Raw genomic sequence first — 12,553 nt, forward strand, 5'->3', positions numbered from 1 at the left:
GTCTTTCACACCATACTTTCCCCTTGGATCTAATCAAATTGGAAAGTCTGATTAACGTGCATCTGTCTCACTTACGGCTTCTTACTATGGGCTGCATATGTGTTGGGAAGTTTTAAGTTCCTGTATCTGAGCTCCATCTCCAGCGAGTCTGTCTCAGAAGCTCTGGGGTTTACACACCCCACTGGAAATACTGAGGCACAGACAGAATTGAAAGACACTGTCATCACTCCACTCTCAGTGTCTATCAGTATTTTATCTGGTGAGTCTGTTATTTTGAAATGGGATCTTCAACTTGGCCCACAACCAACTTCTCTGATACTAATTAAATGCAAAAGGTAGATTAAAAGAGGTATGAACAAGGCTCTCTTTCCTTAGAAAGATGTCCCTACTATGTAGAAGTAATCCTTTTGATTTACCTGTTTAGCATATATTGCATTATTTGAACGTAAGGAAAAATAAAAGAATAAATAGATACATAACTATATACATACAGCTGTAAATATATTCATATATCATAAGCATCATAGACAAGAGGAGAAAGAATTGCCAGGTCTGCAGATTTTTTATTCTTTGCCAAAGTACCTCAGTTACACTATTGAGGGGTCCTTCTCTGGAAAACCAGTTGATCTCCTGGATAAGGTCTCTATTTTTTACCTCTCAACTGGAAGAGTTTTATAAAACATACATAATAGAATTGTCTACTTTTGATACAAGTCATGTCATTAGAAATGCACTGAATGTTTATTAGTATCTTCCCATAGGAAATTCAGAGTTTATTGTGAGAGTAAAATATGTAAATAAGAAAAACACTATAAGGTCAGTGAGAACATGCACACACAGAATATTGGTGGGACATCTTGAGGTTTGGGACCACAGGCAGCAATTCCCAGAAGAGGTTACAACTGGACTTTCTTTTTTTGTGACATCTCTTTGTTCAAATGTAATATAATACAGTCTAATTTTTATAATATTAATGTCTTTTGTGAAAGAGGATACCCAGGAGAGCAGGGTAGACTGAGACAATACAGCATAGAATTTGTGTAGCATTCCAAAGTACTGAAGTGTATGTATGCTTCATTGTTGCTAAAACTCTATACTGCCGTAAAACAAACAAACAAAAAAGACTATCTTTAAATGAAATTCTATAGTTGGAGTATACCCCTCATGAGAGATACATTCTTACAAAAATTACATGTAACTGGTGGTCCTGAGCCACTAATATGGCATCATATTGAATCCAGGTTTTGAGAAAACTTGTTGCATCTAAGAGTTAAAAGTGCTAACGTATCAGGAATGATCCAATATATAAGATTTAATTGGTGTATACAAGTATTTTCAAAGTTCCTAAACTAGATTATGTGATACATAATTTCTCTTCAAATAAATAAAGGAAAATTCATAGGCCTAACAGACAAGTATAAACCCAATGGCTAAAACAATACCAAGTAACAGAACTCTTCTGAACGACCAGCTGGTCAATAAAGACAAAATTCACGCAATCACTGACACACTCTGTTACACCTGGGTCAGTGCCTGGGAAAACTGACACTGAAAAAAATCAATTAGGAAAAAGCAAAGCTTAATAATATTGATTAAACTGATCTTTATACTCATTCTTCTAATTTGGCCTGAAACATAAAGAAAATTAATAGGTCCAATTTTTTCTCATAATAGTTATCAATGTTCTCTTACCTTTTACTCTGGTTTCCTGTCTAATCTGCTGGTAATGAATTTGCATAACCATCTACTTAAGCCAAAGAAAGTGAAATGCTTAAGTTCAGATTTACTCCATCAGGTGCTGGTTTGACTGAAGTCAGGGAGAAACTGAAAAAGACCAATGAGGGAAATATTACTGACCTGGACTGTTAAAATGGAAGGTCTAATGGAAAGACACCAGCTGATATCAAACTGTCATCCACTCCCAGAGCAAACCTCCTCTCTGCTCTCCAGCTAGCCTCTCAAGATAAATAACTAATCTTGTTTCTGCGGATAACCTCAGCCAAGCCGCACAAGGCAGGCTGCTCAGGACACTTAGATAAACGGCCAATAGTCAATGTATATTTACTCTCACATTTTTTCCATTACCATACCTCCTCTTCCAAGTGATATTTTAATCTTTATTTGTTGTTAATAGTCTCAAAACTGTTCTCCCTTGTATAGGAAGCAAGTATATGTGCAGACACTAAAGGACTTAAGTTATTTTTTGACATTATAGAGTTACAGATGCTCACTGATGGCCTGGATTTTCAGGGAAAATGTTTTACAATAGAGGTTTACTTTTTTTCTAGACCTTAAAGCATCTGAGTATCCTACAACATGGCTGGTGAGGGAATAGTCTGGAATCAAGGGAACAACGTAAGCAAAAATAACAAAGTTAAAATCAAGTGAAGCACTTAGAGAGGATGTAGGATAAGGACAAGGAAGCACGTCTGATTTATTCACGTTGAAGATAAATCAGAAATAAAGAGAGGGGAGGGGGCGGGAAGGGACAGACTGCGAGTTCGAAAGTTGTAGACACTGATAGGTATATATAAAATAGATAAACAAGATTTCACTGTATAGCACAGGGAACTATATACAAGATCTTGTGGTAGCTCACAGTGAAAAGGTATGCAACAATGAATATATGCATGTTCATGTATAACTGAAAACGTGTGTTCTACACTGGAAATTGACACAACATTGTAAACTGACTATAACTCAATAAAATAAAATTTTTTAAAAAAGAAAGAAAGCTGTATAGAGACAGTGGAGCTAGAGTGGGAAAGAATTTGAAAGCCAGTTGTCATGGTCCGTGGAACCAAGTGATTCTTGTTGCTAAGCAGCTAAATCTAGAACTTAATATAAGAGAGAAAGGAAGAGGGCGGGTTTGTTTTCCTTTGCCATGTGAAGTACCAAACACAGAGACAGGCAGCACCACCAAGTACGACGAATGTCACAGGTAGAAAGCTTTGTGGAGACCACTAATTCTCTTGCTGGTAAGTCATTGAAGAAGGAAAGGAAAGAAGTACCAAGTATTTCTGCACACACACACACACACACACAGAGAACAGAATTTCCTGTTGCCAAGTTTTCTGATCCTGGTAAGAATGCAGGTCTTTACTATTTTCTTGCCCTACTGTATTTTTTGTTTGATATTCACTAAATGGACTTTTTAATGGGCTTTTTTCAGGTGAAGTGAATTTTATTAATTAAAACAGGTAACATTTTATTGAATGAAAGGTTCTTTAAATTCCACAGTGCTTTAAAATTTTCAAAAGTCTCACACACGTGACTTCGTATAATCCCACAGCCCCTTTTATGCCCCTGCCCTTACGACGCCCCTCCCCACTTCCTTCTCCCCAGTGGTAATCACTAGTTTGTTCTCTGTATCTGTGAGTCTGCTTCTTTTTTGTTAGAGTCACTATTTGTTTTATTTTTTAGATTCCACATATAATTGAGATCATACAGTGTTTGTCTTTCTCTGACATTTCACTTAGCATAGTAGCTTGCAAGTCCTTCCATGTTGCTGCAAATGGTAAAATTTTATTTTTTATGGCTGAGTAGTATTCCATTAGGTACACTGGGTATATACACCACATCATCTTTATCCATTCATCTGTCGAGGGACACAGGTTGCTTCTGTATCTTGGCTATTGTAAATAATGCAGCTATGAACACTGAGGTGCATGTATCTTTCTGAATAAGTGTTTTTGTTTCAGTTTGGGAAACTGAAATAGGCTATGAAAGAGAATGAGAGGGGAAGTAGTAATTAGGGTATATATCTTTATGTATTTGAAAGAGCTGTGGAAAGTTGATGAAAGATAAAGGGGAAGTCTCCCTGTATACTTGTAGGTCTCCATATTATTAGATAATAATGGATTTTTATTGGCACCAGTTCATGTTACTCATGAAAAGGTGTCATTCCTTAAGATATTATGATTTCTGGATTCTTAAAATACTGTAATGTAGACAAATTCTGCTCAAATGTTTTATTCTCTTATTATCTTTCCCCAGCCTCAGTTCTAAGGAATAAATTCTAACACGTATATTAAGACAAGGATCAAATTCTTCATTAAACAGGGGTAAAATGAAGAATTGTTGGCTTAGCAATATAAAGTAATTTGACTGAAAGGCAACAATAAATAAAGGCAATATAGACTTTCAGCCACAAGCCCTGTGAGGAAGTGCAAAGTCAGATAGTTATGAAGACACTGAGCAAAAGAACAAAAATGCATTGAAAGAACAGGAGGTTTTGAATTATCTGCCATGAACTTGTCTGTTAGTCTGCGGACTCACAGTATAACACTCCAATTTTGAGTTTGTTTCCCTTTTTAAACTTGCCCTAACCATAATGTTCTGTGTGTGTGTGTGTGTGTGTGTGTGTGTGTGTGTCTTATTTCATCAGTGCTGGCCACTTAATTGTAGAAGAGGAGAAAGCAGGTGTCAGGGTCAATCCAGTTAAGACTGAGGAGTTTAGCAAATAGTGGTTGAACTGGTGAAGTCTGGAGCTGGGGTACCTAGGGATGGAAGTAAAATCCAGCAGCTTCATGAGAAAAACAACATTTAAAAAAGACATTAAATAAGGTTTCTATGAACTGGAGGAATAAGTTCAGATAAAGAAACAAAAGTCAAAAGCAATTAATCAGATGACTCCTAGTGTTGTGGTTTGGAATTGCCATTGGCAACTGAAGCAATGGGGCTCCAGCCTCTGGACTGTATTCATATGAGGACTTTGAGAATGGGAAGCTTCCACATCGCAAAGCTTCATGTTGTTGAGAGGCAGGTTTTAATAAAACCAGCAGGTACTGGGAGTTCTCCATGAAAAAGTGTGAATAGAAACACAACAGTTTATCTATTTTTTTTGAAAAAAGGATTCCAGAAATCACAGAAGAAATACTCCAGATGAATTTCCTATGTTACTCATTCCAATGGGTATACAGTGATAGCTCATGTTGGTCTAAATTTACTTTTCCCTCCTGGCTAATTATTTCTGTTGATCGATATTTTCATGTTCTTATTGTCCATCTGTGTATCCTCTTTGGTAAAACATTCATTCGTGCCTTTCAAACATTTTTTTCCATTGGATTGCTTATTTTATTAATGTTGACTTTTCAGAGTTCTTTATATTTTATAGATACAACTTCTTTATCAGATATGTGATTTTAAAATCTTTTCTCCCACTGTATAACATCTATTTTCATCCTCTTAATTTAATCTGCCTAGGAAATTTTTTACTATCTTTTTCTGGTGCAATCATCAACCTTTCCTTTAATTGATACAATGCCAATCTATAGAGCAGATTGATCTTGCTTAACTGAAAGTTTATACCCATTGATTAGTAACACTATTTCACAACTGAATATTAGCTGTGGGCTCTTCATAAAGAGCCTTTATTATGCTGAGATAATTCCCTTCTATTCCTAGATTTTTGAGAATTTTAATAATGAAAGGGTGTTGGATTTTGTCAAACATTTATTCTGCATCTTTTTAGATGAGCCTGTGATTTTATCCTTATGTTATTGTGGTATATCAAATTAATTAGTATTCATAAGTTGAAACACTTTTGCATCCCAGGGGTAAATCCCATTTGATCATTGTGGATGATCCTTTTAATGTGCTTTTGGATTTGGTTTGCTACCATATTGTACTTGATTTTCGCATCTATATTCATCAGGGAAATTGCCTATAGTTTGTCTTGTGGTGTCTCTTCTTGGCTGTGTAATCTGGCCTCATAAAATGAGTTTGGAAGTCTCTTCTTTTTTTAATTTTTTGGAAGAGTTTGAAAAGGATTAAAGCTAATTCTTTAAATGTTTGGTAAAATTATCTAGTGAAACTATTGACCTTGGACTTCTCACTGTTGGAGGGTTTTTGATTACTGCTTTGAAATTCTAATTATAGGTCTGTTCAGACATTGTATTTTTTCATGCTTTAGTCTTAGAAGATTGTTGATTTCTAGGAATTTATCTATTTTTTCTAATTAATCCAGTTAGTTGGGATATAATCGTTCTTTAGTAATTGCTTATGATCCTTTGCTTTTTCTGGGGTATCAGTTGTAACATCTCTGATTTTATTTATTTGGGTTCTGTCTCTACGTCTAGTTAAAGGTTTGTTAATTTTGTTTATATTTTAAAAGAGTCAGCTCTTTTATTGATCTTTTCTATTGTCTTTTTAGTCTCTATTTCTTTTATCTCCACTCTGACCTTTGTTATTTCCCTCCTTCCACTAGCTCTGGGCCTAGTTGGCTCTTCCTTTTGATTCCTTTAGGGTGTAATGTTAGATTGTTTATTTAAATGCTTTTTCCTCGTTTCTTGAGGTAGGCATCTGTCATGATGAACTTCTCTTCTAGGACTGCTAAACTTATGGGATTATTATATGCATTTGTATTTTTGTTTGTCTCCATATTTACTAGTTTCTTTTTTGATTTCTTCTTTGACTAATGTTGTTCAATAGTGTGCTGTAAAATCTCAGCCTATTTATAAGTTTTCCATTTTTCCCCCTGCTTTTGATTCTAGTTTCTTTTCATTGTAATCACAAAAGATACCTGGTATGATTTCAATGTCTTTAAGTTTGTTAAGATTTGTTTTGTGACCAACTATGTGATCTATTTCAGAAAAACACACGTGTACTTGAGAAGAATGTGTGTTCTGCTGCTGTTGGTAGAACGGTATATATATGTCTTTTAGATTGGTTTGGTCTACAGTGCTATAAAATCCATTATTTCCCTGTTGACACTCAGTTTAGATCTTCTATCATTTGTTGGAAGTGGGATATCGAAGTCTACGTTTATTGTATTATTGTCTATTTCTCCCTTCAGTTCTGTTAAAGTTTGCTTTATATATTTACATGCTCTGATGTTGGATGCATATATACTTATATTTTTTTATCTTTCAAGTGGATTGATTCATTTATCATTATATGATGTTATTCTTTATCTCTTTTGACAGTTTTGACTTAAAGTTTACTCCATCTGATATAAGTCTAGTCATGCCTGCTCTTCTGTTTTCCATTTATATAGAATCTTTTTCCAATCTTCACTTTTAGCCCATGTGTTTCCTTATATCTAAAGGGAGTTTCTTCTACACAGCATATAATTGAGTCATTTTTTTTTACATCCATTAAGCCACTCTATGTCTTTTGACTGGAGAGTTTAACCCATTTATATTTAAAGTTATTATCAATAAGGAATGATTTACTACTGCCATTTTGTTCTTTGCGTTCTATTAATCTTTTTTGTTCTTTTGTCTGTCTTTTTCTCTCATCTTCCATTGTGCTTTGTTGAATTTTTTGGTATTTATATGCATAATTCCTTTGTCTTTTTATTTTGTGTAACTTCTATAGGTGTATTTTTTGTGATTACCTTGGGGCTTACATAAAATATCATAGTTAAGGTAGTCTATTTTAAGCTGGCAACAACTTAAGTTTAATCACATACAAAAACTCTATACTTTTTAACTTCTTTTCAGTTCACACTTTGTTACTGTCACAACTTATATCAATTTTTACTGTGTGTTCTTTAACATGCTTTTTAGTTTTAGTTACTTTTACCTTTGATACTAAAATTAAAAATGACTTATGCACCACAATTAAAGTAATAACGTATTCTGGTTTTGTTTATAGATGAATTTACATATATACATTTATATATAGAATGTATGTATACTTCGTACTTTCTTATGCTACCATGTTGCTGTTTAGCATTCTATCAACCTGAAAATTTCCCTTTAGCAGTTCTTGTAAGGCAGTTCCAGCAGTGATAAACCCCTTCAGATTTTGTTTGTTTGGTGATGTCTTTATGTCTATTTTTGAAAGACATAGTTTTGCCAGGGATAGTATAGTTAGTTGATGGTTTTTTCTTTCAGCATTTTGACTACATCATCCCACTCCCTTCAGACCTTCAAGATTTCTGCTGAAAAACCTACTCACAGTTTTATGGTGGCTCTTTTGTATGTGACATGTTGTTTTCTTCTATCACTTTCAAAATTCTTTGACTTTTTGCAGTTTTAATGAGCCTTGGTGTGGATTTCTTCAGGTTCATCTCATTTGAGATTTTGGATTTTGTGCATGTGGACACTCATTTCTTTCTTCAGATGTGGGGAATTTTCAGCCACTACTTTTTTGAATAACCTATCTGGTCCTTTCTCTCTCTTATCCTTCCAGGACTTCCATCATGGGTATAATACTGGTCTTCTTGCTGGTCTCCTGTAATTCACTTGCTTCATTTTTTTTCATTCTCCTCTTTCCCTCCTTGGGCTGAATAACTATCAATGCTCTATCCTTCTGTTGATGGATCCTTGCTTCTGCTTGATCCAGTCTGACGATGTTCTGGGTTTAACTGGTGTTACTGGGTCATACTCAGATCTGGAGAGGTAAGGAATGGAAGCCAACAAGCTGTGTCTCCTTCTGTCATTTGGCAGAGGGGTGGGAGGTATCAGGCCTTATGAATGATACTGCTATGTTTAATATAGGGTTCCATTCCTTGCTCTAGTGTTGAGCTGAGGTATGGTCAAGTTGTTGGGATTTTGCTGTTTCCTCTGAAGTCAGATCAGCTAGTTAGCTACCTAAATACTGAATGAGGGTTAGGCTGGCCTGCCAGGGCTTTTACACTGCCAGTGTAGGTGGACTGAATAGCCCATCAGGACACTGATTGTGGAGTGTGTTTTCGGTGGCCTACAAGTCTTTTTGAAGTTGACACTCTTGGTGAATCAGCACACGTGTGTCTTGGCTCAAGAGCAGGTGCTGGAGCGCCGTACTGCTTCTTCACTGAGCTTTTCCTGTCATTTGATGAGAAAGAGCAAACTATTCTTGAGTCTTCTGCTTGTCTGTTTTTGTCTATGCCTGTTGATGGTCCTGTGTTAAAGACCTCCCCAGTACCCAATTTAGGGTACATATGAGCGATGAAAAGAAAGCCCAGGGAATGCACCCTGGTGCCATTCCTCAAGTCTAGAGGTCTCTAGCCAGTCTGTCTTTTGCTTTTTGTGTGTCTTCCACAGAATTATACCTGGAGTATTTAGATGTATGTAGAGAGAATAAGCAGGGAAAACTGAGTCTCTACTACTATGTTCCAGAAACAAAATTGGCCACAGTTGTTGAATAATGTGCTACATTAAAATGCAATAAAGTGTAAATACCTTTTGAGTAACACTCCAGGGAACAATAAAAGTCAAGCTGACCATTATTTACTAGACAAAGAATTAAGCTAGGCATTATAGGAGATGCTATCATTTGTGAAAGGCACAGATAATGCTCTTGAGTACTTCCAATCTAACAAGTCTAGTGAGGAGAGTAATGTAAGAAAGATAAAAGAAAACTAAATGTGGTCTACAGAGGTAGTGGTAAGTATCATTAAAGGGATTTTAAAATAACAGGAGAGTTGTTGTTGTTTAACATGTCTCTTAGGTAACTGACTAATTTATCACTTGAGGTTGACAAAAACAGGTATTATTACTGATTCCAATCTACATGTGTAAATTAGGACAATCGCAGCATCCAATATATATGGTCATCTCACCCTTAAGATCTTTTTTTTAAAAAAAACTATTTATTGTGGAAATGTTCACATATATGCATGTATTTAGAGAATAGTATAATGAATCCTTAATTGCCCATCATCCAAGCTCAATAAATCTATGGCCAGTTTTCATTTTTCTATATACTTCTATACACTCCCATTTTTCTATACACCCCCCCCGCCTTATTAACATTTAAGAGCAAATTCTGTGCAGCTTCTAGAGTCATCCCTTGATCAAAACACTAATCACTTTTATTGCACACTTTTCTCTTTCTCCTTATCAGGTCGTTTCTAACTACCCCCATCCATATGTTGCCTTTTGTTTTATTTACAGGGCTGATGATACTCTAATGGTTAAACTCCGCCAGAAGCCAAATACTTAATGATTATCCCTGGACATTAACCAGCTCAGAATAAGGAGCCAGACCATCTGTGACTCTCAGCCCTGCCTGCTTTCTTCTCTGGACTAATGCTACCATTATAGTAGCTTCATAATGACTGTAATTGAAGTTCTGTTGTACATGAGGATCATACCACTGCTACACTGGCTGGGGGTGTTTCTATATTTTTCAGGACACACTCAGGCTGAGCACCCTCAATATCACAGCCCCCCAGAAGTGGTGATTCCCTTGAAGGTACCTGACACTAGCAGAGGCATGAAGCCTAAAGGCTGGCTCTCTTACAGCCTACATTTTGGGGGCCAGAGACATGTTGTACACATGAAGGTCAAGAAGCATTTGCTGTCCAGACACCTTCCAGTGTTCACCTACACAGACCAGGGTGCTCTCTTGGAGGACCATCCTTTTGTCCAGAATGACTGCTACTATCATGGTTATGTGGAAGGGGACCCAGAATCCCTGGTTGCCCTCAGTACCTGTTTTGGTGGCCTTCAAGGATTATTACAGATAAATGATGTTGTTTATGAAATTAAGCCCAAGATTTTTTCTACCAAATTTGAGCATCTGGTATATAAAATGGACAGTGAGGAGACTCAATTCCCAACCATGAAATCTGGCATTATGGAAGAGGAAACTGTAAGCCAATTTGAGTTTCAAGAGATTGGTAATTCTACTCTGAAACAAAGTGGTATTGAAGGCTGGTGGGTCCATGTGTACATTGTTGAAATTGCAGTCGTGGTGGACAATGCTCTATATCATCAGTTTAAAAAGAATGTCACAAAGTTGAAGGAGAATATATTTCTTATTGTAAATATAGTGGATTCCATTTATGAAGATATGGGTATTAAGGTGTTCATGTTTGGTATGGAGATCTGGACTGAAAAAAATCACGTTGAAGTGGATGCTGTAAAGAGATCTCTGAGAGATTTTTGTGAATGGAAGGCTGAAAACATTGATGCCCGCATAGCCCATGATACCGTACACCTGTTTATAAACAGAACATTAAGAGGATTGACTGGTTTAGGCTACATTGCAGGAATGTGTAGATCAAAATTTAGTTGTGCAGTTGTTTCCTTTGGAGGCAAAACCTTGCCCATTATTGCGATCGCCATGGCTCATCATATAGGTCATAATTTGGGTATGTCTCATGATGAAGTAACATGTGTGTGTGCAGAAGGTTTTTATAGATGTATAATGAATGCTGACAACCCACCAATAGTCAAATTTAGCAACTGCAGTTACTCTCTTTTTTGGGGATATACTGTACATACGGCAAAATGTTTGCACTACACTATATACACAAAGGACATATTTTCAAGGACGCGCTGTGGGAATGGTGTTGTGGAAGAAGGAGAACAGTGTGACTGTGGATCTTTGCAGAGCTGTTCAAAAGATGCCTGTTGTCTGACAAACTGCACTCTGAGCTTTGGGTCTGCTTGTGCTTTTGGGCTTTGTTGCAAGGACTGCAATTTCTTACCATCAGGGGAAATGTGTAGGAAGGAGGTCAACGAATGTGACCTTCCAGAGTGGTGCAATGGAACATCCCACATGTGCCCAGATGACGTATACGTAGAGGATGGAATTCCCTGTAACGAGAGCGCCTACTGTTACGAAAAGAGGTGTAGTGACCGTGATACTCAGTGTAGGCAAATTTTTGGCCAAAAGGCCAAGAATGCAAAAAACACTTGTTACAAACAAGTAAATACTCAAGGTGATCGTTTTGGTAACTGTGGAGTTGAGAACTTCACATATCTAAAATGCAGTATGTCGGACAGCTTGTGTGGGAGAATTCAGTGTGATAGCGTGGCAGAAATTCCCCGCCTGAAAGATCATTCTACTGTGCATGGGACTCGTGTCAACAACACCACCTGCTGGGGTATAGACTACCACATTGGGATGACCATACCTGACATCGGTGAAGTGAACGATGGCACAGAGTGTGGCCCAGAACATGTCTGCATCCAAAAGAAGTGTGTTCATCTTTCTCACTTGGATAGTGATTGTTCACCCAAGTTCTGCAACATGAGGGGGATCTGCAACAATAAACATCACTGCCATTGCAACTACCTGTGGGACCCTCCCAACTGCCTAATAAGAGGCCACGGAGGGAGTGTCGACAGCGGCCCACCCCCTAAGAGAAAGAAGATAAAGAAGATTTACCTGATATTTCCATGTCTTCTTTTGTTGTTACTTCTGTTATGTTGTCTTATTTACACTTGTCTGAAGAAAAAACCTAAAGAAAAAAAAGGAAACATTCAGCCTCGACCTGAAAAATCAAGGCAAAAAACTCAGACTCCACGTGGGAAATAAAAACAATTAGTACCAAAAAGATATGCCTGAATAGGTATGCATTAAAAGAAATAAAGGTAACTCCTAGAATGCTTCCACTTCTTCTTCTTTATCTTAAACAATCAGAAGTTTTATTTTTCCTGAAATTTATTTCTTTATATTTTCTAGAAAGTGGCATGGCACATGGGTGGTGTACCAGTTTTTAAGTTACTGCTTTTCAGTGCCAAAGCCCCTTCCCATTTTGTACTCTGCATTGTAGGAATCACATTTCTGCTGCATCAGCCCTCCTCCTACAGGAATCTGTAATAGGGTGAATGAGAGGGAATTTGGAAATCTGGGAGATCTGTTTGCTTCCTCTATGTCAATGTTACCTCAA

General features: G+C 36.9%; 1 protein-coding gene across 1 annotated transcript; it reads left to right on the forward strand.

Annotated features, from left to right (window-relative positions):
* Positions 1 to 9,986: 9,986 nt before the first annotated feature.
* LOC102522170 (disintegrin and metalloproteinase domain-containing protein 29) lies at positions 9,987 to 12,198 on the forward strand. Its single transcript, XM_006189557.2, has one exon. It carries the CDS (start codon positions 10,012 to 10,014, stop codon positions 12,196 to 12,198), a length of 2,187 nt encoding a protein of 728 aa, XP_006189619.1. The 5' UTR covers positions 9,987 to 10,011.
* The last annotated feature ends 355 nt before the right edge of the window (positions 12,199 to 12,553 follow it).

This window comes from Camelus ferus, chromosome 31 (assembly GCF_009834535.1).
Source record: "Camelus ferus isolate YT-003-E chromosome 31, BCGSAC_Cfer_1.0, whole genome shotgun sequence".
Classification (NCBI taxonomy): Eukaryota; Metazoa; Chordata; class Mammalia; order Artiodactyla; family Camelidae; genus Camelus; species Camelus ferus.

Coding starts and splice junctions, on each gene's coding strand:
- LOC102522170 (XM_006189557.2), top strand. CDS start 10,012: ATGAGGATCATACCACTGCTACACTGGCTGGGGGTGTTTCTATATTTT.